Source organism: Melopsittacus undulatus, chromosome 2 (assembly GCF_012275295.1).
Source record: "Melopsittacus undulatus isolate bMelUnd1 chromosome 2, bMelUnd1.mat.Z, whole genome shotgun sequence".
NCBI classification, from domain to species: Eukaryota; Metazoa; Chordata; class Aves; order Psittaciformes; family Psittaculidae; genus Melopsittacus; species Melopsittacus undulatus.
In genome coordinates, this window is record NC_047528.1 from 68802205 (window position 1) to 68829699 (window position 27495).

Sequence of the window (27495 nt, forward strand, 5' to 3'; positions counted from 1 at the left end):
GAATAACAGTTTAGTTTGCATTGCTCTACGTACTTCATAAGCACAAGGACTGAGTCTTGGCTCTGTGAACCCTATTACAGAGGAGTTCTTGTTCTCTACTGTCCATCGCAGGAAAATGTGTCTCTGTTTAGTCTAAAAAAACCCAATTAGAACAATAAATTTTAACTCTGTAAATTATTAGGAGCTTGTTTCAAACACTGAGCCTACCCAAATGATCTTAAGTGCTGGGAAAGTGCAGATCTGCCACCAGATAACACAGCGTTTCCTGATGCAAATTTACTCATGACAACCTTTTGTATTTAGCCACTCCCCTAAGCTCATCAGGATCTTTCATGTAATTTCCTAATAATCTCTGTATTAAGTGGATTTTATAACATCACATACATGTCATCATTCATTAAAATTTGGAAGCCAGCAAAAGAAGCTATAGTGCTGGACATTGGCATCAGACAGGCAATCTGCGCTTCTTTGGGGTCATTATTTTCAGCTGCTCCAGAAAAAGTGAAGATTTTTTCTCGAGGTCCATGTTTGTTACTCTTCTCATCTTCTTGCGGGCTTTCTGCCTCAGTGATGCACTCTGGCTCTTCATATTCTAGCTTGGCTTGCACCACTGCATGATCAGTTTTGTCTATCCATTCCTAGGAAAATGAAAATGTTGATGTTGTCAGGGACTGAGATATCAATCAGAAGAGACCTAGCTGTACAGACACTGATTTTCCTTTAGTTATGACACCTTTACAGAATAAGCCATAATGAAGAAGATTAAAAGGAAGCAATATAGACAAGCAGGATATAATATAGCAGGACACAAGAAAATCAGACTAGCAGGAAAGCAGACAGGATTCAACAAATGCATGCAAACTCTTGTTATCGAGATCACATTAAATACAACTTCATATTTAATCAGGGCCTTTAAGAAACCTTCAATGTGTTAAACACCTAACATTCCCTCCATGATGGACTCATGCATTCTTTGACCAACGTCCTCACTTCATCTAAATTGAGACTGAGCTTACATGGAGATTTAGGCAACATAGCATTTCTGTATTAAAACTTCAGTATTAATTTGCATTTCATTCTTTCTTCTTCAGTTTCAGTTTAAATCTATAGAAAGTTTCATTTTGCACTGAAGCATTATTACTACTCTAATATTGTCATTGGGTTTAAAAATGTAAATATTTGACCTGTCTCCACTTAGAGGAAACTTAATAGTAACCAAGATAAAAGCAGCCCAATTTAATACAGAAAAATATATCACATATGCTGTGTAATGAATTCAAGAACAGTAAGAAAATGAAAGCAAAAGCTGTGGCACATACATTTGACATCCTTTTTATGTCTAAAGGTTTAGCACCCATACATCCCTGTGGCTAAAAGAGGATGCTGCTTACTCACACCTCCAAAGGCATGAGTGCCAGCACTGGTTCAACATTAAGTCTCACAGCACTTCACAAACATAAAGCAGCACTACACTGATTGTATGAGCTCTGGTATCTGTTCTGTGGATCCTCTTCGTGATGTTACATGAGGGGAAGGGTTTTTCTCTTCGGTCAGAGACTGTGGGTTTTCTTTGCAGAGCAAGTATCAGTAGCTACTTTTAAATTATACTCAACATAGCAGAGATTACAGACTTGCTAGGATGGCAATGTTTACCTGGAAGTTTCCATTATGGTCACTGAAGAGATCATCAAATATGTGTTTTGGATCTGGTATAGAAGGCATGACTGATTTCTGAAGCCTGCAAAGAGGAAAGTAAAATATAAATTCACTTTTGGTTGTAGTGTGATCTTTCATACAAAAATCTAATTCAGCACATTTCTGTAGCCACAAATATATTTTATATGACAGTACTCTAAGCTTGTTTTTTTTCAATGTGTTTTAAAGTCAAAAAGCAATTATAACAGTGTGATAAAACCATGAGGCTAAGTGTGACTGTTCTGCTAGATTTCCACCCAACCCCATCCTAGTAAAATCTGATCTTTATACAAACTTCTAACCAACTAGCAAGTGCCATTCTGCTCCATGCAGTAGTCAGAGCTTCAAATTCCCTGGTCACATCCCCCTGGATATGAATTTGGTGCAGAAGCCAGCTGTATGGGCTGACTTAGTGATCACAAACACAAATATAAAACATTGAATTATAGGAGAAAAAAACTCAGTTTATGATCCGAAGAGTTTACCAGAGTCCAGCATGCTTTCAACTCTGAAGATAGGGATTTTTTTGGTTTTTTATTAATTTTTTTTTTCTCTCAAAAAAGGCCAAACCTGGGGCCCCTGCAGGGTTCTTTGTTATTTAGTGGGTTGTTGTTTTGTTTTGGTTTTTTTTTTTAAAGTGTAGATTCTAAACTTGAGCACAGTCATTTAACTACAAATCCAAATATTGATGCAGTCTTATTAAGTTTGAATGCATTGAAACTTACTTCAACCTACAGCAAGCAGACAAAAGAATGTCACTTCATAAGAAGTAACTAAAGTAATTGGCTTCTCAGGATTTAACAAGATTATTGAAAAAGAGAGGAAATTAAATGGAAGAGAGACAATATTTTATTTCAAAACATTGTCTTTCAACAGGGTCATTCAGTTCTTGAAAATTTAAGGGTTTGGTTTTTTGGAAGGCCAGTATACATTATCCCTCAAATAGTAATAAAGATACTGATTTCCACATCTTCATGATGACTTTCTCTATCAGATAAGAATTTTGGAGCTAAGAGACTTGATTCTGAATCATACCTGTGTTTTTATGACATGGCTATTTATTAGTAACCAATAGAATTATATTTACCTCTGCCATTTACACAGAAGAATCAAGAGGATAAGTGTCATTAGAAGTACTACCAGCAAGCAACTCAATACAATTACTCTGTTTGACCGAGGTTTTATATCATCATTACATGAATCTAAGAATAAGCACAAAAATGTATGTGAAAAGGTTATTTTTTCTTTAACAGTATTTGTAATTATGATACAACATTGACTGTTCTTAAAACAAAACAAAACAAAAATAACAGGTTTTAAGAATAAGACAAGTTGAATAGTTCAATTGAAACTGAAAAGCCATCCTTCCCCACATCTTGCAAAAAGAAGAAAATCATTGTTATTTATCTAAATTGACCTGGTTCAGGACAAAGCAGAGGGCTTACAGGCAAAGAATAAGTGCGTTATGAATGAATTGAATATTTCCCACATCTTCATCACGTTCATTGACAGTGATACAGCAGCTTTATGCTAAGATCTATATTACATATACCTACTCACAGTCACCAATGCTGCGAGATTTTACATGTAGCCTGAATGTCTTATTTCCCAAGATAAAACAAACAACATCTCCCCTATCTACCTCAGTAAACAAAAAACCAGCAAACCACCAGCGGCAATGCCCAGAAAGTAACTGATGGCAGGATATCATCTACACACAGGTATATAAAACTAATGCATTTGTACACTTTTCAGCATTCTCTTTGTTTATCCTGCAGCTTTTGTAATGCCACCTCAAAACTCTACCTGCTGCTACTGACCTGCTTCCCACATAAATTCTATAAAAATTAAATGAAATTTCTCGAATCCAACTTTGTTCAGAGCTTCCTCTGATGCTAGATTGGGGTGAATAATAATTCATCAAAGTCCTGAAGTGCTTGCCCCAGTGAAGGGGCTGTGCTAATGTCACTTCAGATCCAGGGGTGCCCAGAATGACTAAACAATTAGTCTGCTAGGGGCTTTTGTGTGCGCACCTCTCAGAAGGTGCACAGGGAGATACTGTCTTCTGATTTCTGGCTTGCATTTGCCACACACTGGAGGACATGTTTGCAGGGTCACCATTTGCATGGTGAAGGATGTTTCCCTGGAGGTCAGCACTGTTCCTACCACTAGTGCACAGGATACATGTACTTAAGATTTCATCGCAGCTTGTGCATACAGATTTTCTTCAGCTGAGTAATAGCTCACTGCATGTTTGTGAACTCAGATCTGGGTATGCTGAACACCTGGTAGTTTTGATAAAGCCTAGTGGGTGGCATTTTGTTCTTAGCTGATATGACACGAATGTGCTGGAATGCATCTATGAGCATCAGATTGCCATGACCTCTGGTCCTGTCACTCAACTGGATGTATTTTGAAAACAAATTGACTTCAAACTAGGGCTTCAAGGGCTTTCTTAAGGTTCAGGTTTGATGTTTACATATCTTATGTGGACATCCCACACACACACCGTGCATCGCATCTATGTCATTGGTGAACCCTAGACACTATTGTAACACAAATAATGATACTCAACTTTGCTGATTATGGCATATATTGAGAGTGTTATGGGCCATCAGGATCAAAATGGACACAACTTAAGCATGGGCAATTAGACATTCACATGAACTTTCTTCGATAAGAAAAGATGGAGCGCAATGGTGCAACATTAATTTGAAGCAAGTTCCCAGCATCCCAGCCTGCGGTCACCCTTTAAACATTTGTACTTAGACAATATATGAACATAGCACAGCTGTTACCTAATAAAGTGCCATTCATCCAAAATGTTTCTCCTTCCCAGTCACTGCTGTAATTAACTACGTTGCAGTAGGGTACTAGCCTCTTCAGTCTGACCCGGAAAGAATAGCATTTTCTTGAATCAAAGCCTTGCTCTCCAACACTGCAACACTTAGAAGTTCTGGACTGAGAAGGGAGGTATCTTTGTTAATTCTGGTTTTCAAGATGGTGCTTCAGAATACTATACCCAGTCATGGTCACAACTAGGATAAAGGATAGGCCAACCCAAAACCTCAGAACTGAATTTTAACTACTCAGAGGTTTGAGAAACTCTGTTCCTTGGCTGACTCTTCACTATTCATATCCATTCCTTATGGTCTGATACTGAGGTGTAGGTTAACAATCAATTGTTACAGTTGCATATTTACAATATGCAAAGACACTTCAATTCACAAAATATTTACAGGTTATATTTAAGAATGGAAAGCTTGTCAGTTAAATAATATTTGAAATACTTAACAGCTAACTTCTGAATAAATAAAAATTCCATGTCATATCTTTTCTTTCATTCTATTTGTTATTTTCTCTCTTCTTTTCTGTACTCTGCATTCTGTTTTTCTTCCAAAAGCTCTTCTATTCTGAATGTATAACCTTTCCTTAGATTGTCCTCATCTCTTGGTTAACAACAAGATAATTCAAAAAATACATGATTTCTGGCATGAGAGCTATCCAGGTTCTTAAAAATCCAACTGTTTTCTACTACCAATAATATTGCAAAGTATAGGATGGGAGAGCAGTTTGGAAACAACTATATTTTACATTCTCTGGAGATGGTACTTCCCTTCCAATGTTGATTAAAAATGTCATATCTGACTCACTTGCCACTGTTTGTCGAACTTGCTTTTGTATTGAAGTTCAAGTCTCAAGCACTTCACAGCTCTCTCTGGTTTATTACAGCTTACAGTAACAGTGTCCTCGTTCCAGAAGAAGGTCACATTTTCTGGTCGATTAGGTTTTACTAAGAAGAGAGAAATAAGTTTTGCCATAGTCTCTTAAAAAGAAGTATTTTACAATTAAAATTATTGTTACTCTTTCCTTGTCTTGATGTTTCTAAGTACTAAGTGAAGAAGGTGGTCTTTCTCCTTGGAGGACGCATTTTTGTAGTTCACCTGCTTATTAAACATCAAAATGGAGTTTGATGTGGTGACACAGCTCACAGTTCAAGGTGCCACATTCAAAGGTAGACACTATCTCATGTCAGGAATCTACTGCATGTACTTAAGGAAGAGCTATAATCTCCTCATACTCCCTGCAATCAAGAGGAAGAAAGAGACTTCCTCACTGGAAAAGGACTGACAAATTCAGTACCATAAAATCTACAAGGCACACTTGTGCAGATGCTGGAGGATATGCGGGATACACTATGGCATCTGCAAAAAGCACTGGGTGCCTATCTGTGCACAACTGAATATACTCCTCACTATTTCGGATGGGCCAAAATGCATGCAATGGTTTGATCTATGAAGCTGGTAATCTTCAGTAGCAGAAAATAAAAAGGTGAGAAGAATGTTATCTGCTCTCTCAATCCTTCTAGTTGCTTTTTTGTATTATAAAAATTCTGCTTTCCTAATTTAAAACTGAAGTCTTACCCTTGATATTTGTAGTTTGTTACCTAGACCTTCTGAAATTGATTTTCCTATCAGTGCATGTTTAATAGACAAAATTTGAGGATCGGGCTGCAGCTTTCCATAATTTATCAGATATTGGTAAAATTATGAGATCCAAAAACATTCTCAAAGTTAGATATCATGACAGGTTTTTGTTTCATTCCTTTTGTTAAAGCATTATTAATAAATGCTAATAATGTGTTTGGGTTTTTTTTTTCCAGATAATTCTGCATTATCTACATTTCTACAGTCTACATTTTCTGCATTATTTTTATCAGAAAAAAGTTGTTCCACTTTAAATGCTGTAACTATGTGAAATTCCACAAGATTTTGACAAACTAATCTCACACAAGATGTAAAATATATATGTGTGGGCAGAAAAAACGGGAACATCTCCCTACTAGTAGAAGGGTGTCTTTTATTCTGTCAGACTCTGCCACAGTGACTCAACTAATTTTGTTGACATCTGATGGTGGTTTTATGACAACCTCTTCAATAATAAGTAGTTTGCTGCCTCGCATCACATGGAAGATGAAAAAAGAATGGAAAGTTGAAAATATGAGATCATACAGACAGAACTAAGACAAGAAACTACCTAATTTTATTAATTTTCCTGATGTGAATACTGAGCAGGCCTGGACTAGACTTGTCACATCCATATATTTTAGTATTTTCAGTCTGATTTTTAAACTGTGCTTTGGGACAAATCTGACTGTATCATCTCATTTAGCTGCAGCTGAACACAGGTCTGAGTAAATACTAGTGACCCCAAGGGATGAAAATCAATATGAAATAGCTATAGTTTATTTTGCCACACACACTAAGAATATTTTGTACATCAGTATAACTGATTTCTTCTCAAACTAGAGAATCAGTGAAGACGCTAGTATTACAAAAGTAGTTACGATTTATACACTTACTATAAAAATCAGATTTTAGTCTTTTAGAAAAAAGCTCTTCACTTCCATTGTTATTCCTGATAGAGATGGCAAGGGTGGGTCCTTCTGTCTTAAAAAGACATCCAGAATTATAGTCTTGATCCAACAAATATGTGGGACATGGCTTCCAAACTTTGTACTTGCTTTCATCAAATCTATGAATGAAATAATATTGGTGAATGGAACACTCTTACCAGTTAACACAAATTAATTCCTTTTTGTTGTTCTTTCTTTTTCTTTTCTTTCTTTTTTTTCTTTCTTTTTCAAATGCTGCTATCAAGGGAAGTCTGCACATGGTGTTTCTTGAATTAGCAAATTTCATAGTGGTGTGAGGGAATCCATTAGCCAAACCTCATTGACTTTCCAGCCCTGGGTTTCTATGCAGTTTAAAATAATCAAGTTCCCTTCATTTTCTGAAAAAGAGAATGACTTGCTCAAACAGGTGCTTTCATAAGCCTGTTTCCAAGACTGTACTGTTAAAAGTTATTTCACATATAGTACCCAGAACAAAAAGGGAAGATCATGCTCTGTGACTGTCTTAAACAAAAACTTTAAATTTCTATTAGTTGTTAATGTAGTCAGTTAATAAGAAAAATATGCACATACATGGAAAAACACTTTCAATAGTGTAATTAGCATAAGCATTTAGAACACTCACAGGAGAGGGTCAAATCTTTCATATCATGTCTGCTGTGACTGGCTACTCAGCAAGCTTATTGACTTGTACACTTCTGTAGCAGGTTATGAAGATGAATAAGTTTTATGCTGGATGATTAACAAATATTAAAAACATTTTCAGATATAGTTCACAGAAGACTCAAATGGACTTCAATATTTCAGCCTACCGAAGTAAATACTTTAAGAAGAACAGGTATTATAAATACTCACGTATAAGAAAATGACACATTCTCTCCAGGAAATAGTTCTCTTGCTGCCCATGTGATCTGCATCTTCTCATTATTGAAGTTGATTATTGTGGTGCTGATGGCATTTTTCCAACCTACTTATGACATTAACAGAGAATATGATTTCAAATGCTGTTTGTATGAGCAACATCCTTTGACATTGGTAAGCAATCAGTATTTCAAAGATACGTATGCAATAGACTCAGCTGATCATAAAAAAAGGAGACATAAGAATATGTAAAATGCAGGGAAAGAGAGTAAAATAACCTAGAGACATTGAAATTAGAATCTCAAAATAGCAAAATGAAAGCACACAGTTTACTGTGTTTGCATGGCCAAGTTTTGGTAGTAGGGGGTCTACTAGGGTGGTTTCTGTGAGAAGCTTCCAGAAGCTTCCCCTGTGTCCAGTATAGCCAACACCAGCCAGCTTCAAGATGGACCTGTCTCTGGCCAAGACAGCTCATCAATGATGGTGGTAGCGCCTCTGGGATAACGTATTTAAGAAGGGGGAAAAGAGTTACTGCACAGGAGCAGCTGTACCCAGAAATAGGATTTAGAATGAGTGAAACAGCCCTGCAGACACTCAGGTCCATCTAGGAGGAGAGGAGGAGGTGCTCCAGGTGCCAGAACAGAGATCCTCCTGCAGACCATGGTGCAGACCATGGAGAGGCTGGCTGTGCCCTGAAGCCATGGAGGTCCATGGTGGAGCAGATTTCACCTGCACCCTGTGAAGAAGCCCATGCCACAGCAGGTGGATGCCCAAAAGAGGCTGTGACCTGATGGGAAGCCTGTGCTTTAGCTAGCTCCTGGCAGGAGCTGTGGCCCCATGGAGAGAGGAGCCCATGTTGTAGCAGGATCCTGGCAGGACATGTGATCCACACTGGAGCAGTCTGTTCCTGAAGGACTGCACTCATGGAAGGGACACACTCTGGAGCAGTTCATGAAGATGTATGTTGGAGAAGTTGATGGAGGACTGTCTGCCATGGGAGGAACTGCACGATGGAACATGGTAACGAGTGTGAGGAGTCTTTCCCTATGAAGGAAGGTGTAGCAGAGATGACGTGTGATGAACTGACCACAACCCCTATTCCCCATCCTGCTGTGCTGCTTGTGGGAAGGAGGGAAGGAATTCAGAATAATAAAGCCCAGGAAGAAGTGGGAGAAGGTGTTTTAAGGTTTGGCTTTATTTCTTATTATGCTACTCTGAATTGATTTGCAATAAATTTCCCTAAGTCAAGTCTGTTGTTCCCATGGCAGTAATTGAGTGATGCCTCCCTCTCCTTACCTCAACCCAAAAACCATTAATGATGTCTTCCACCCTCTGTCCAGCTGAGGAAGGGAGAGGTAGAGTAGCTTTGGTGGGCACTTGGCATCCAACCAGGGTCATCGCACTACACACAGCAACACCAGAGAGCACTCTATGGTTGGTCCCTGGACCAAAAGATATAGGCTAGCTACCTGTATAAAAGGTATGCATAGGGATCATATATTGAAGGCAACTTAACCCATAATAACTGCTAAGCTTTTCCTACTAAGGCAAACTGGGAACTAATGCCACTGGGAGCTTCTGTGTAAACTGTCAATGTTTACTGTAAGAAACGAGGGACTAATACCATAGTTCAAGACCCACAGGAACCCAGAGCGGATCAGCACAAGTAGTTGTACTGCATAGTTATACTGCAAGTTGATCCTTACAGGCAAGAAGGATCATTTAATGTCCTCCGAAGGCACGCAGGTATTATTTCCTCTACTGACTATCTCCTTGTTGTAACTCTTGATAGAGACACGGGTATTTTAGTTCTGTGTCAATCAGGATTCCACTATCAGACATGGAAGATAAATCTGACATTAAAAAATGGAGAAAATAAGAAGTCAGAAGGATTAAAACCCCATTCTATATTAAGAAGAAGGACAAATTATTTATTTTGCAGTCTATGAATTGTGAAATGATATGTACTTGAATGAACAAAGATGAAGAAAATGTACCTTGAATATCAGGAAAAAAACTCTTGAAGGTAAAATCTGCAGACTGCTCTCTCCAGACATGAAACGTCTGCCACTAAAATGGCCATGGTTTTGAATCAATTCTTAAATCAAACACAGATTTCTTCAGTTTAATCTCAGAAGGTGACTTAACATCTCTCCATAGAGCTATGTATATGTCTTCCTGTGCTTGACAAAAAGATTTCAAACGGCCTATGTGCCAGAGAGGCACTCTGCATGCCAGTAGGACAAAAAAAAGAGTGGGTATTTGAGGGTCCTATCTTAGTCATAGACAACTAATCCAAGCTAATCTGTCTAATCCAGAACCCTTACCAGGTAGAGGGTGACAACTCAAAACTCTTACTTGTGCTTGGACACCTGGGCAGCCCCACTGAAAAACACCATTAGGGTGGGCTCCACATGCAGTGCTTACCCATTGTTCTCCAGCTGTGAGGTTGCAGCAGTTGGCCCAGGCTGTGAAAGATCCACTTGCACCAATTTCTAGTGTTAAGCAAGGGTTGGGTTTACATAACAAGACTGATCTCAGGGTGCTCAGTACTGTAGGGCTGCTAGTGCCTGAAGTCTGAAGGGAATTGTGAAGAAAACTGGTAACTTTACTGGTGAAGAGTAGGTGTTTGCAGATGTCAAATGTTTAATAAATATTTGGGAAGATCTTGCAGAATTTACCATGAAAAAGTGCCTTAATTACTCTAAGGTGTTTGGTCAATTTGGTCATGAGGGCTGTACAGATACAGAAAAAAAGGAGGAAAAAGAAAAAAAGCATTTATAACCTAGGTAAGCAACACCACTAAAGAGAAGAAAGGAGAGGAAAAGTGTGTTTTGAATACCTCCAGGAGTGAAATACTGAAATGATATGTGGCTTATGCTTCATTACTCCAATTTCAGCATGGTAAAATAATATTGTACTGCTTAGCTGTTCTGCATCTTCTCTTACTGGGCACTTACAAATAACTTTTTTTTTTTATGTAAATTGTGTTTATAGGTAAAGTAGTGGAATTAACACAGTAAGCACTAGTCCATTAACTGTGGGAGAGAGCACACAGAATTTGCTCATGATTTTACTTTTTTTTCTTAATACACCTGAGAAAAACAATGGTGCCAATATTTACACTGAGTTTGCCTCGCAGAGAGGTGCTGTGTGCTTGGGAAGCTCCTTGAAACTGTGACTATGTATCCCACAACTCTGACACTGACAGCAGAGAAAGTAAAGATTTTGGTAAAGCGGTACTCCTCTCTTCCCTCTCTGTATCGGCCAAATCTTGAAGTCTTTTTCAGGCTGCCACATTTACCCTCCATTCTAGTGCAAAAAGAACACAAGCATCAAAACCCAGAATCCCACAAAGTTCCTTTAATGGGGTGCCTGATCTCTTCAAAATTGCAATGAGTGTTTGGCCCTAAAGGTGAATAATAAGGAATCCAGAAGGACCACGCAGAATTTCCACACACTAAGGAGCAAACATTCCATAAAACCTGAGGATCTGATCTGACAGGTCTGTTGGAAGGAAACAAAAGTAACAACTGCCTTTTGAATCTTGGACAACACTCATTAGTCTCTTTTTTCAGTCATAGTATGATGGCTTTGTACTACTTCTTAGAGACTGCAGTTCAGAGATGCACAGTAAATCCTGGGTTTGGCAATGTATATTTTTTGGATAACAGCGAAGAATATCAGTCTGGCTCCAGTCCTGCAGTTATATACTGATGGACTTTGTACACTATGAGCAGTCCACTTGACTTGAGCAGGATTACTCAGAGCACATCAGTTTAACAACACCTACAAATCTTTCTAGGATCTAGGATTACATAATATATAAGAACCTTACATATTATGAATTGAAACTCTGTGATTTTAGCATTTAAAGATAAGCTCCAGCAACTGCAGCTATTTATGTACTAAATTGGAAGCTAATACATTATGAAATACTTCAATAATAAATAGAACCATTTAATAGAAATAAAACAGAAATTGTAATAATCTAAATACTAAATCTCTTCTGCACTCTAGTTTTTAAGAACTTCATATGAAATCAGTTTTAAATATATAATTACCTGCATAGGACAGAAAAGGCTTTACCAATCTTTTATTATTAAAGACTGTGTTTCTAGAGCTCTAGTCAGAGCAGTTTGCTACTGTGCTTTCTAGTTGTGTGTGTTTTGTAGCCTTTTTGAATATAGTATGAGTTGTGTTTTGTATAAATTTTCAGTAAACTCTTGCATGGGTCTTTTCAACTTATCGCATGTATGTGTTGCACAATTCACATTTCTACATGGAAAGGTGCATAGCCCAAATGAGCTTTTAAAAGTCTGGATTCAGTTGGCATCAAGTCCTCTGAGGATATGTACAGGTTATCTGAAATAGGGTATTTTTTCTCTGATGATCTTTCTTTTGCCTTTAACTGAAAGGTGGCTAGTTTCCTTTCCTTTCCTTTTCTTTTTTTTTAACTTTTTTGAAGCATCTATACACCTATACTTCTGGAGTCAGAATCATTCATATGATTGCTTAATGGAAGGAGACAGAGAGAAATATAATGAAATTTTTATTAATCCACCTTTAACACCATAGATGGTTCCCAGTTAATGTGCCAGCAGTTCCTTAGTAATCGTAATTATTTAAAACATTCTTCTATTCATGAACCTATAGGTACACAATAGACCAAACTAACACATTCATCATTAGTCATTGTATTACGGTAATGGATAGATGGAAAGGTCAAAAATATTATGAATAGGCAGTCTTTGGGCTAATGAGGTGCGGCAGCAACTTTGTGTCTGAGGATGACCTGCAAGTCTGGCTAGGTATGCAGTATGCTGCAGTGGTGTAGCACACATACCAGTGCTGTGGAGCATGAGCTTCAGGAAGAATTATCCAAGTCCATGTCTTCAGTAAAACCAGACAGGGATTGGTAGGGTTCTGCAAAAGATTTTAACCTCACAACCACTGCTGGGCTCTTCTCCAGACAGAGAGGTGTGAAAAATACCACTATGGTGTGTGGAGAAAGTACTTTTACAGGGGGGAAAGAAGAAATTTCCTTGAGCAAAAAAAAACTATGCAGACACAACCATGAGCAAGTACATTCCACCTCCAAGCCACTTTTCACAGTTTATTACTGAGAAAAAATACCATTGAAGAGGAGTATAGTAAAAAGTTCGCATGTCATGGAACAGAACAACAAAGAGAAAAAAGAGGGGCAGAATGTTAATCTGCAAAGATAACAGAATGGAACATGCATGTACTGGAACAGTTGCAACCTCATTGAAGCACAACAAAGAAGAAAAACCACTTTTGATTTCCTAACACTGATGAAACTTGATAAGTAACCATGTTGAACTACCACATATCGAAGCACACTGTATAGAACCTACTGGAGAGCAAGACGTAGATCTGAACCTACAGCCTTTGGTTACCCCTAATACTACTGGTCTATCAGAGCAGATTCATTTTATTAATAGGAACACACATAAGTCAAAGAGCAATTCTTTGCACACAAGACTGTTGACTTAAATGCACAGGACAGGCTGAATAGAAAAATCTTTTCAAGTAAAGGACCAAGACAGCAAGAGAATTTTTTATAGACATTTTGAGACAAGGCATACTCCTTATAACATACAACCTTACATCCTTACAACCCATCAAACTGAGTGGGTTTTTTTTCAGAAGATCGCTGAAGAATGACAACACTTTATATCTAACAAGCATCAAATCTGTAATTTTCAACTTTTGTTCCACAAAGTCATGCCACCAGTACAACATGGTTGTGGGTGGTTGCTATGTCAGGACGGCAAAGAGTCATGTCCTCTCATGGGAAAGCCACTGACTCACAGGAGCAATTAACACTGGAGAATCAAGTAATGTTGCATTGCCAAAACCAGTACTTACTGCATGTAGAGCAGACCAGAGGGCTGATTATAGGTTGATAGGATGAGGGCTTAACTTTAAAGTACTTCTTCCTCTTCATAAAATGAATGACAGGGAAAAAATTAACATGAGTGAATATTAGATTATCAGTCTATGTGTTGGGCTTTATGATTTCTGTAATAATCCATTTATCTTTGGCAAATGCAAATAATGGCATTGCAGACAAGCATATGAAATACTTCGGGGTTTGATGTTTTTATTAATTTAGTGTTTAATTATTTTTTTGTCTTGATGCTTTTTCAAGCGTAATATATTGCTAGATATTTTCCCAGTGTGTTAATTTTTCTAGAATACTAAGCACTGAAGTCTTACCTGGAATCTGTTTTACCCTTCTTTGTTCAATGTGAAGGCTAGTCTTTTTTGACAGTCTATTTTGTTATAACCTATGCCTTCAACAGTAAGCCGTCTTACTTAAAGAACAGACACAAGTTTAGCATGTTCTGCCTTGATTTTTAATTAGAAAACTTCATAGAAATCTGTCATTATCATCATTGTTATTGAGATTTTTTTAAGAATCTACTTTCATCTATCCCTGCTGGATAGCAGTTTCTGTTTGGTAGATCCTTTTCACCAGATAAATTGCTTAATATTGTAACACATGAAGGTAAAATATACACAGAAATATTGCTAATATAACAATTTCTTAAATAAGCATCTGGGGATTTAAACTTACCAGGAGACTGTGACTGAGAAGCCACTAGGTTGCCCAGTGTGAAGAGCACTGAACATGCTTGAAAGATGAGCCTCATGGCTAGAATTACACAACAGATGAGTGAAGAGATGAGTAATCATAATCTCTGGATTTCACTATTTGAATACTTTATACCAGAGGCTGAACGGAACTAGAGGAAATGACTGCAGGAAATAAAACAGTGACATATCTCTAGCTATAAACAAATCAGAAGGGCAGGATTTTGGAATGCACACCTTTTATATACTATCTCAAAAAAAAAAAAACAATTTCTCAGAATATGAGTATCTCTCTTGTCAGCACCTTGCTTCATCTTTTCACAGCTGTGTCTGTCAGTGGTGACAGGAGTCCTGATCCAATTGAGGACCAGGTAGCTGTACATAGCTGTGATCACATCATTCCATGGATGAAGCAGTGACCTCAAAGTGCCCATTGACTAAGGATAGGAGAGGTACAAACAGCCTGCCTCCCTACTTATAGATCAGGAGCTGTTCCTGTTAGCAGGTGTTTATACTGCCACTCCACATGCCTACTACACTTCAGCTGGCTTGAGCGACATCTTTCCCTAAATCAGAGGCAGAAGTTGAAGGTCTTTTTGTGGCAGAGAGAGATCATCTGCTAGGGGCAGGCAGACTGTTAACATAAGAGGAAACACTAGGATGGATTTATTCCTATGTTACCTGGACACATATCTTGATGTAGCTTCCAAATATATCCACATGCATAACATTATCTTTATATATATATAAGTACATATGCATACACACTATACGTATACACACTATACATATACACACACACTATATCTATACCTTATGCACCCATATACCTAAAATTATACATAGGAAGTGGGAAATACAACAATGTTTTGCCTGAGATGAAACCTATTTCAGAACCAGCAGAACTTAAAATCTTGTAATAATCAAAGTTATCATGTCTAAAGAGACCTAGTATCTGTAGATCTGCAGCAAACTAGGCTATACTAGTAGTACAGCAAGCGGGAGCAGCAGAATAGTGAGGCGAAGCAGTTGGTGCAGTGGACTCAAGAGCCACACAGTGCACATGGGAACAGTGGGGAGTCTTCCCTAGACTAGCACTAGTCCAGCCCCACAAGCTGAATGCCTGTTAGCAGTCAGAGTCTGCTAGATGGCCTCCTGGAGCACATCTTCTTGTCTAGGCTCACCTAAGAGGAATCTGTGGCTCCACTGTGCAAGCAGAAGCCTGGGGACGATTTGGAGATTCACTTCACAAGGATGGTCCTAATCTGACCTAAGTCAGTGTGGCCCTAGCCTGCTGTTCTTATCCAGCAGGATTTCAGGAAGATAGTCCTGAGTGACAAAGCACTCTTTTCTCTGGGTTTAATAGCTTCTCCCTTCACATCCTGGTAAAAGGTATACAGTTTATTTTTCTATGGATACATGAAACAGACAAGCACACCACCTCCCTTCAATTCAGTTCTCCCTTAATTATGCATCACACAAAGTAAGCTGCTCCATGAAATCGAGAGGCAAAAATATAAATGGCAGACCTCAATTCCTATCTGTGTTTCCTAGGTGGCCTCAAGGTTTTTCTGTGCTTACATCAGAAAAAATACAGGAACCATGTTCTCATGCAGAGACATGCTTGGGTAGATGAACGACTCAGTCATGCTGCATGCAAAGTGGCTTTTGTGTGCACAGACACACACACAATACTGCCTTCTGGAGACTTCTTCTGACCTACTTTTTGCCTCCAGTTTCTCAGACAGAGAGAGTAGAAGCTTGTCTGCCACACATAATACTAGGTAGGGAGTTGGGTTATGGCTGGAAATACACCCAGATGTGCTGCCATTATTTATGTTTAGGCTCATTTCATTCCTCTCAGAGCCTTCCCTAACATGTTCATTGGCTTTTTTAACCCAACAGTACTGTTTGCCAGATGAAACCAGTATCAGCTTTGTCACATCATCAAAGTCTCCAACCAGGTGTTGTATCATAAGGGTCTAAAATATATGTGGAAAAAAAATGAGCAATAATTGATTGAGTATATGACGCCTTTAACCCATAGGTAGTTACTGCCTGACAGGCCTCCTTTACTATTTTTAAATCATACGCTTCCCAGTCTTTTCCCCCCTGTGCATTGTCGAAGACAGGGAAGGGAAAAGGACCATTAGAAAACTCCCCAGTTATCACAGCATTCTCAATCATCCCTCACCACTTTAGGGCTGGGTTAACACCCCCCATGCTCCCACCACTCCCCTTTTGTGCACCCCCTTCCCCATGTGGAGGAGGAAAAGAAGGAGGTGGTGCAGTTGGTACAGCAGTCGCTTGCATCTCAAGAGCTCTGAGTCTTTTTGAGAGTTGCTGCAACTGGGTGTCTCCCGCGTCCCCGGACGTCTGTCGATGGGGTGAACAACCAGATTCATCCTCTAGTCATCAGAGTCAGGAAGAGGAGGGTACAGGTCTGGCTCTGCCTCAGGTGATTCTGAATCTGACTCCCATTCAGACTCTGGATTGTCCTCATCTTCAGCAATGGTAAATCTCCGCACATTTCTAGCGTTCTGCACGTTGTTGGGTCTAGGAGGTTTTTGAACTCATTCGCCCCTTTTAGAAAAATCAGTCACAGTCCTTTTTGGGGCACTTTGCGGCTCTACAGGAGGTGTAAAGGCCATTGTAGAAGCATTATGTCCTGCAGCTCTTCCCCTGCTACCCCCTGGCGCACGGAGCTGACTGCAGTCCTTTCAGATTTTACCTCCTTCAGAGTTTCTATAATTAACCTCCACAATGCGGAGTGCTTCTGAGCCTCTTTAGACCTTTTGCTAATCTCATCCCACAGTGCTTGACCAGTCCGATCCCATTCTGGAACCCCAGACACATCTTCCATCGAGGGCAAAAAGCCACAGTCGCAGGACTACTTTAACAGCCTCTGAAGGGAGGCACTATCATATTGCAGACCTCTCTTAGAAAGGATGTTTTGGAGGAGCTTCACCACCGCCTGTTCCTCTGTGGATAGCGAGTGCCCCACCTCCTCCCTTGGCTGCTCACCTGATCAGGGTGAGATTTCCCAGTATGCAGACGTCTGAATTCCAGGGCCGAGGCAGCACTGCTCTCTGCTGGCTCACTGCCCCCTCCTTTCCTGTCGGTCCTCCGCCCTGCCTCCGCAGGGTACCGATCCGAGGGTCCCTGTTTGGGCGCCACTTGTTGACACAGGAGTCACGGACAGCGCAGAGACGATCAATGTCATCAAGCAATTGCCGTTTATTGAGCATCAGACATAGTCTTTTAAACATAAATCTGCACACTGATTACATGCTGATTGGTTAACATGCCTTGCCAACAAGCTTTTGACTGGGCTTCACAGAAAATTTCCTAATACAAGCTGCTACATATATTTATGTCAAGAGTTAACCTCAACATCATTACACTGCGGTTTTGCATCCTGTGTTTTGTCTTGACAATTTTCACTTCCCCACCACTGTTCCTGTCTAACCTCCCCAAGTCCTGGTACTTTTCCACTCCTAGAGAAGCCCTACCCGTGCTAGCTAAATCCATACAACAAAAAACAACTGGGTAAAACAAACTGCTTGCATAAAGCTGATGCACTATTGAAATATTTTTTTATTTGAGGTCTTTTTCTGCCTGCCTGCCTGCCTATGGGAATGTAAATGATTAATTTGCCCACAACCTCTGGGTCATTGCTTCCATGAGGACAAGGGCAGAACACTGTCACAGCGTGCCCTCTCTTCAGGGCTCACATGCAGTGCAGTATTGGCATGTTTGGCCTGAGAAAATAAGATCCATCTTAATATTGCAATTTTGTGCAGGAACAGGGAATGCAAAGAGTGTAGGTGAGTTGAACACCTGAAGCACTGTGTTCAGCTCTGGGGCCCACAGCACAAGACTGATGTGGCCTTACTCAAGTGAGTCCAGAGGAGGCTATGAAGATGATTAGGGGGCAGGAGCACCTCTCCGGTGAAAACAAGCTGAGAGAGTTGACGCTGTTCAACCTGAAGAAGAGAAGGCTAGGAGGAGACCTTATAGCAGCCTTTCAGTACCTAAAGGGGCCCTACAAGAAACCTAGAGAGGGGCTTTTTACAAGTACATTTAGTCACAGGACAAAGGGGAATGGCTTTAAAGTGAATGAGAGTAGATTTAGATTAGACTTTGGGAAGAAGTTCTTCACTGTGAGGGTGGTGAGGCACTGCACAGGTTGCCCAGAGAAGCTGTGGCTGCCCCATCCCTGACAGTGTTCAAGGCCAGGATGGATGAGGCTTTGAGCAACCCAGACTAGTGGAAGGTGACCCTTCTCATGGCAGGGGGGTTGGAACTGGATGATCTTTAAGATCCCTTCCAACCCAAACCATTCTGTGATTCTATGAAAATTAGCAGCCAAGGCTTGTGGTTTTGACTGCCAGTAGAGAATGCTCTTAACGTGATACCCAGAGGATGAACACAATGTAAGTAAAGCATGTAAACCTAAAGAAACTTTTTTGATTTCTTTTGCACTTTTCATCAAACCACACAAACAACCCTTGGTACTCTGCCAACTCCTCCACCCATGACAGCAGCTCTCAGAGGTGGCTTCACATGCCAGCTGCAAACCCTTGCACCTTTGCTGACTTATCTTCCTTCCTCTCTTTTTATTCCCCTTCTTATTATTTCATCAGCTGTGTAAATATGTATTTGATCACAAGATAGTTCAGCAAAGTAAATTGTCTCAGTTTATTTTTTCCTTTGCTTAAAACTGAAACAGCCAACTTGAGTAACTTGCATTTAATGTTATTTACTCACAGCCTTGGTAACAAAGTCCATGAACAGCCCCACAGCCTGGCTGAGCATGATTTCATGTACTGGGAAATAGTTTCCAGATTTGGTTGCTCCATCACCTTACCAGGAATTGAGGTGAGGCTGACCATCCTGTAGTTCTCTGATACTCCTTCTTTTCCTTTTTGAAGGTAGGAATGATGTTTGCTTTCTTTCAGTTCTTAGAAATCTCTTCCATCTGCCAGCTTTGTCAGCACTCAAGGATTCATTCTATGCAGCACAATGGATTTATGCATGCCCAGTTTGTCAAAGAGTAAACGGGGTCCTCCTCTGCTAAGAATGAGTTTTCTTTGCTCTAGACATTCCTTCTAGTCTCAGGGACCTGGGATTTCTGAAAGCTGGTGTTGCTAGTAAAGACTGAATTGAAGGAAGTGTTGAGTGCCTCAGCACTTTCTATGTCATCTGTCACAAAGTCCCCTGCCTCATTCAGCAATGTCATTCTTTAGTCTTTTTCCTTTTGCTGTTTATGTACATGTAGATCCTTCCTTATTGCCCTTCACATCCCTTAACAGACTCAACTTCAGGATGATCTTGACTTTCCTAACCCTGCAAGATCAAAAAACATCTTTATGCTGCTAAGTCATCTGCTCCTGCATTCACATCTTGTACACTTCCTTTTCATGTCCGATTTCAGATAGGAGCTGCTTGTTTATCTATGCAGACCTCCTGCCATCTTTGCTTGTTTTTTTTCTCTCCATCACTTTCCTGCCATTCATAAAGAAGTTTGGAACAGGCCAAGCCATGGTGATAAAAGGAAAGACCAGCAAGTGACACTTTTTGAAGTGATTACACAAAAGCATGAATTTAAGAGTGCAGGGACCCTTGAGGATTAATCCTCTAAGCTTTGCCCATGGGTTGCATGTAAGCGGCAAAAGTACAGTAAACGTCTTTATACATACACTTTGCAGACCATTACAAAAGAGAATCAGGTTCTCCTGTCGCAACAACAGGCTGCACTGACTTAAACTGAATAAGCTGATTTGTCATGGAGTGATGGGACTCACTATTTTCTAAAAATGGGCCATTCATTGTTCCCTTTATCCCACCCACTCCAAGCACACTAAAATCACTTCTTGCCAATGCTAAAAATTACAAGGGATCATCACTGCATAAAAGAGATTATCTTTGCTATTTTGTGGCCTGTTTGTGGAGTCTTTTACCAAGTCTGTGTGAAGGCTGTCCACAAGACAAATATCGAGAGTTCTGTCTTCTTATGTATAAAATACCAGTCAATTTTATCCCATAAATCCGCAACTGACAATGTGGGCATATTCAGTGTCTAAAGTTCAACAAACACCTATTTCTTTCTCTAGACAGATCAACAACAGTTATATCCATGCAACCTGACTATCTTAAATCGGCAGGCTGATCTCTGCTTCGCAGGAATTTGTCTCAGAGTGAGAAAGCAGTGGTTGTTCTAGATGAAGCAATGATTAACTTATGTGTGTATGCAAGAACATTACCTTTCTAGCTTTAAGATGCAAGTAAGCTTAATCATAGGTCCCACACGTGATTACATTACAGAGCTTTATTACTAAAGAGGACTGAAAGTTTCCTTCTGCTTTGCATTGGTTTGCATGATATCATTGCAATCTGTCCAACAATACTTGTTTTCTGAACTTACTGGAAAGTAAGTTCATTCCCAGGCATTGCCCAGTAGCTAGTAGTAGCCACAATAGGCAAGCATTCAAAACCAAGCTTACTAAAAATACTGCAGAGAGCAGTATGTAAAAGCCTGTTCTGCAATTATTTGTACCAGTGCCATTCTCATTCAGCACTCTTTTATATCTGCCTGGTACCCAAGTGCCACCAGTGACAATACCTGTGCCAAGGGAAGGGCAACATTAAACCAGACTCCATATGTACTGCATCAGTAGGTAAAGCTGTCTCACACAAAATTCTTTCAAAAGGTCATTATTAGAGTTTCAAGGTGAATCATCCTGAAGTTAGAATAAAGTGTGATTTATAAACTAAACCTTTATTCAACTCATTTTGTCTGCAAACTGCATACATCTTGACCCCATAAAGGTGAGAGCAGAGAGCAGAAAGAAGTTGCTTTTTGAATGGACCACACCTGGATCATGAAGGAGTCTTTTATATCTTGGACCCTGTTTGATGTGTGAAAGAATATGGAAGGTGTACTCTGAATGAATCTGTGTACTACAGATAAGGATAGTCACATCCTGAGTAGGGCATTTGTCTACACACTGGAAGTTCTTCACTCTGATAACAGCCCCTGTATAAATTTCAAGTCCTTACACAAAAGAATAAGCATGTTTGCCCATTGCAAAGAAATGTGTCAACAGAAATATTTCAATGCCAGTAAAAACATTAGTTATTAAAAAAAAAAAAAAGAACAGAACATAATAGAAATAGACTAGGAATAGAAATATAATATTTCAGTTGGAAGGGACCTACAAGGATCATCTAGTCCAACAGCCTGGCCAGTTCAGGGCTGACCACAAACTGAAGCATATTATTAAGGTCATTGTCCAAATGCCTCTTAAACACCGGTAGGCTTGTGTATCAACCACTTCTCTAGGAAGTCTGTTCCAGTGCTTGACCAATGTCTCTGTAAATAAATGTTTGACAATATCAAAAGTAATATTTTGGTTAAAGTTAAGCATTGTTTGAAAACATCAGACATAAACAAACATTCCAACATAACATAAAATTAAGAATGAACAAGATATAAAGTACTGAAACATTATAAACAAAAGAAAACACTTTCAATGGGTAATATACAATAATATACAATCCTTGCAATAAAGAAGGGTTTACTTGTTTCATGCAGAAAGTCTTTTCATTATTCCGTTCAATAGTGCATGTTTAATTTTTTACCATATCACTTGGTTAAATTTCATCCTTGCCATATGTACCCTTAAAAACACTTGTAATACATACTACGTTTTTGTTCTTAGTATTATGCTTTCATTTTCTGTGGCAGAGAATAACAGAGTTATAAATTCACAGATGCAACTGAACCCATTTCTCTTTTTGGGACATTCTCCATTTTTTGTGCTTTTTGCATATAATGGAAACCTGACAGTCACCTAGACTTCTATTCTCTTTCTCTTTTCCCATGTACTTATGTTAACATTACATGTGGAGACCTTCAACTGAAAGTCAAAATATTGCCCTACTCCCACATCTGAACTGAAAATATGGTAAAGCAAATTTTGACATGTGCTCTAAACAATCTATAGAAGGTGGAGAAGTACTTGTATACAAGTACATTTGTAATGATCTCTTGATTACATAATCCTTAAGATTCTGTAAGATTAAATCCTTAAGATTCTAATAATATATATTAATAATAATAGTTAAGACTGTGTGATTATGTAATTACAGAATTACAATCCAGTGATGACAGGAAAGACCAATTCTGTTACTTTCAGTTGCTCCTCTTTGAAGAAGTCTGCTTCTTTCATCCCCCACCACTGAATTTTTTTACCTATTTTTTAAATTATAATCCTCTTGCACATTCCTTTGCAAAATATCCAACACAGATTCTCTTGCTCTTTCTTGGTAAAAGGCAGAGCTCCTGTCATCCTGGAAAAACTTTGCATTGCAGGCAAGTAGCTTTATTCCCATTTCCTAAAATGATATACCTCAACACATCTATGGAAATAGATGATCTTTAAGGTCCCTTCTGACCCAATCTATTCTATGATTCTATATGGGACAAAGGTCTGACTTATTAAAGAATATATCAGCAATAATATGTAGGAAATTATGACCGATTACATGGGAGAAGAAGAAACCTACATACTCATTTTCAGCCTGGAAGAGAACATGTTTTACTAAAGTGAGTAAACAAAACAAAACAAGCAAAAAAAACAACAAAAACCCAACCAAACAAACAAAAATACCCAACAAGAAAACAAAGGAGAAAATAAACATCCTCAAACTAGTCACTGGTATTTCTACTGCTCAAAAGAAGAACAAGTAATGGAGCTAATACAAAACCAATAATCTTTCCTTCTCCCACCAAAAATCTATTTTATTTATCCTCTGCATCTCATTTCTCCCCAAGTCCTTACCTGCTGATTGCAGCAGGCAGAAGACCACACCAGCAATATGTCAGGGCATTATTTCAACTTTCAGAGTTCAAACTAATTTGGAATGCATCCAAAAATACACTCAAGGCAAAATAGTGAAACACCTAGAAATCACAAGATTTCTAAGAATGAAGATCTTTAGTTAAATAACTATCTTGAGACTGGATCATAGCCTCTTCCATAAGTTACTCTCCAGCTGGGGCTGCACTACTGAAATTCTAGTCTGCCTTCCAAGTAATGAGAGAAATAATATTGTTTTTGAAAATAAACATTTATATCCAATGCATAAGAAAACTGTTAAATGACCTATTTATTGAAGAGATTCGTAATTATTATTGCCACCGTTTCAGTTTATGGAGCCCATAAGAACATTCAGTTCTTATTCAGTGAGCTCATACATAATGTAACTTCAACTGAAGCTGAGGCACTGGAAAGAGGAAGGGAATCAAAGAGTAAAATTTGGTCTTGTTTTGCTTCTGTGTTTGTAGAGAATAGATACTCATGCCAAGAGTGCGATGTGAAGGATTGGCCTGCTAGGAAAGCATGTTGAAAGCCAAGAGGGTTTTGCCTGCTATATGCCTATCATCCCTAGGGCACATAGAAGAAGGGCGTGAGATGAGCATTGGGCAGGTACTGATTTCATGCTGATGTTCTCACTAGGTGTTGCAGGCTCCTGTGCATACTGATGAGTCCCAAACTGTCAGGAAACTATACAAAATGCACCCTGGAATTTCCAGCTGGTTTTCCTCCCCCTCCTCCCTCCACTGCTGCAGACATTGATCAAGGGGAGGTAAGGATTTAGTTTAAGAGCTCTTCCGGAGAAGCATCTGCACATGCAAATGTATAGAAGATACAAAAACTAAGATAAATTTAAGAATGATTTTTTTCCATACTACTTTTAACTTCTTACAAATGTAGTTGCTTTCATGCTTAACGACAAAATGCAGTTGTTGGATTTTTCTGCTGTTGAATAACAAATTTGACATTCTAAATTAAGTTGGATTAATGAAATAGCTGTTTTGTTGCTTACAGTCATTTGCATTTTTTTATTCCTTCTGTATCTTCTGTGGTGCCAATGGTGTGAGCTACCGCATGATCAAAACCAGCGCTTATAACCTTCCAGCTAGCAGTTCATCTCAAGAAGTTGGGCTTCAGTTACAACATGCATTGACTTAGAAAACCAAGCCCCACCAGGTTTTACCCACTGCTGATACTACATTCTGCTGGTGTTTCAGCAGCTTGCTAGTGGAGGGTGTGTTGAAACAGGCTAAATGCTTTCCACAGTTACTGCCTGTGCTCAACTGTTAATAGCAAACTTCTGTGGTATCTGGAAACAAGCATACTAAAAAAAAAACATCAACTAAGCTGTGCAAAAAAATGCTAGACTGAGTAGTCAATAATCTCACCAAGATGACTGCAGATTCTTATCTTTGGAAAGCATTTTAATCCTTGCCTCAGGTACTTGTTTTGAAAGATGCAGGTACCACATTCATTTAATTCATCAAGCAGTTTATTGCATTGGCTTTTGTTGGTTTTTCTTCATAAAAAATATCCTGCCAAAAATTACAGCATACTAACAATTTATTTCTTCTGAAACTACTGAGCAAGGACTTCCAGAAACAGACTTTATTTTCAGAAGTGGAACTGATCCCTGCATACACTTTCTTTTTCAGAATTTTTATTCAATTTCTCAAATCATTATATTTCTTCTTCCACATGGAATTTGACTAAGAACTAGCATTTTTCACTTCTAACATGCCTAAACTAAATCACAGGAAGATCTGCAAAGCTGGTACTTGGAAGTGAGCCTTATAGACTCGTGAATGAACTGAACAGTTCATTCTCATTTTCATAACAGATTAAATCTCTCATGAACCAACTGTATTTGCTGCTCCTGAAAACTCCCATATTCCACCATTGCTGTTAATACTGTCCTAAAAATATTACAGGCTACAGTCATTCTTTGAATATACTTTAATGCTCTTGAGTTTAAATCTTGCACAAAATCTGATAACATCAATGGCATTTTGAACAGTCTTCCCTTGACCTTGAAGTCAGATATTGAGTTAATTTAAACTAAGATTAAAATCAACATAGAATTCAGGTCAGCTACAGGGCAGTACAAGAAACAGAATACTAGAGCGGGGGACCATGAAGGGGAAGAACCTCCTTATGCTAATGTTACTACCAGGAGAAAAATACACCTCAGACCTAATAGTGGATAGTACCCCTCAAGGAAATGCAAACAGATCCTTTCATACGAATAGCACCTGCCCTGCACAAGTAGCATTTGCTACAGATAATAATAGTCTTTAATTTTCCATGGCTTGAAATACTGGTGGGTTTTTTCAGTACAGTTTTGGGAAGGGGAACTGAATCATACTGAAACTTTGGAGGACCCTGAGAAGAGCTATAGATTAGCTGTAAAAGTTTATGATTTTTATCAGGCAAGGATTTGCTTCTAAGATTGTTATCTGCAGTAAGCAGTAAGCAGGGAGCAGAGATCTTGCAGGCCAAGATGACACCTTCAACCTCTCATCTGAAAAGAAAGAAAAACAAGGCCTTTAATATTTGTGCTTGCTCTAGGAGGATCTTATTATTTATTTTCTTTACTTCTCCCTGTTATTTAGTAAGTATCAGCTATTTTGAATGTCCCCTCCAGAATAGGCATATTTCTGCTTTAACTTAACCTGCATTTAATGAAGGGTGATTTCAATCTGACTAACAACAAGCACTTCTCAAGCAAGTTTGCTGTGATTCTTAAAATGAGCAAACAAGGCAACATAGCAAGTGCCCACCTCTCTGACATACTGCTTGAGGCTGTCCAAGGAGGAGCAGAGGCTTTTCTGTAGAACAGGCTGGTATGAGAGCTGTCTTTGCAAGGCTCAAGAGAAACCATGTCTTCAGTCATGAGCAACAGCCTCCAGCATTTGGCAAGTTAAATAGAACCAGGTTTGGACTCTGATAGGTATCAAAAGGGGGTTTGATAAATGAGAAAACGCTTCAGCCTTTGCTTATTGAAAATGTCAGGCCTCTTTGAACATACGCAGAAGAATGTAAGCACCATTTAGCTGACACAGATGGACACAGGAGCTCTATCCCTCTCATGAAATACCTGTTCACAACCTTCTACATAGCTCATCATAGCACAGTGAGCTAAGGAAAATAAATGTAAGTAAACAAACACAAGTAAAGGCACAAAAATGAAGACTAGGACCATGGAAGTAGAATGTTTTTAAAGGTGAGAGGAAAAATTTATTGATTTAGAAACTTATGTCTCTGTTTTGGATTTGGGTTTCAAATGTCTTCCAAACTACACTCATGATTTCATGCATAATCAGTGTGACGTGAAATTACAGTGACTGCTGATGCAAATGAAGTAATTGTGAATGCCAATTGTGTGCTACATGCCTGTTGCCCTGTTTGAATAAGCAATTACTGAATTTATAGAGACAAGCATGTTAACTAGGAATGCATATTAGGCACATAATTACCACCACTTAATTCAGAAAATCAAGCAAAGTAGAATTTAGCTGGAGGAACAGTTATGAATCTTGGCATTTTTCCTAGACATAAAATTCTAGTTTCATTACATGAATTTCTTGCATTTATACCAGCTTATGTCCCAAAGTGATTTAGAAAATTAAATAAGCTCAGTGAAATCAGACACGTGCCTAGATAAGCATGGGAATGGTCATTTTGATTATTTTGGCACTCTTCAAGTTTTGCCTGCAAATTTGAGGATGCAGTGTTATCTGTTGAGAGCTCTGAATTTTCTACTGAACTTCAGTTACCCACTGGCAGATAAAGCAATCTCACATGCTGTAGGGCAAAGGCAGGAGAGGACAGCCAACACATTGAAACCTAAATTTTAGTCAGAGCGATGCCTGGTATTTTCTGCTCCTGAATGCTTGGAAGCCTTGTACTACCACGTTGAGCTGTTGTGCCTGATCTGAGAAGTGCTGTCAGCCAGTTCCACAACATCATCCACAGAGTTGTGATAAATCCTAGATCAGCCAGTATCTTGACCACTGGCTGGAC

General features: G+C 39.0%; 2 protein-coding genes across 2 annotated transcripts in view; both read right to left on the reverse strand.

Moving 5' to 3' along the window:
- Nucleotides 1-368: 368 nt before the first annotated feature.
- Nucleotides 369-15329, reverse strand: CRLF2 (cytokine receptor like factor 2). Its single transcript, XM_005151406.3, has 8 exons — nt 14574-15329; nt 7964-8075; nt 7058-7230; nt 5349-5488; nt 4494-4656; nt 2783-2897; nt 1654-1738; nt 369-638 (listed from the first exon to the last, which is right to left on the reverse strand). The coding sequence occupies exons 1-8, from the start codon at nt 14647-14649 to the stop codon at nt 369-371; spliced, it is 1134 nt and encodes a 377-aa protein (XP_005151463.1). The 5' UTR covers nt 14650-15329.
- A 1669-nt stretch (nt 15330-16998) lies between these two features.
- Nucleotides 16999-27495, reverse strand: part of LOC106023514 (interleukin-5 receptor subunit alpha-like) — a 42673-nt gene continuing 32176 nt past the window's right edge. The window contains exons 11-12 of the mRNA XM_013129583.2: nt 17615-17848; nt 16999-17146 (exon numbers count right to left, since the gene is read on the reverse strand). Coding sequence (XP_012985037.2) covers nt 16999-17146; nt 17615-17848 — 382 coding nt within the window. The remainder of the gene's footprint in view (nt 17147-17614; nt 17849-27495) is intronic.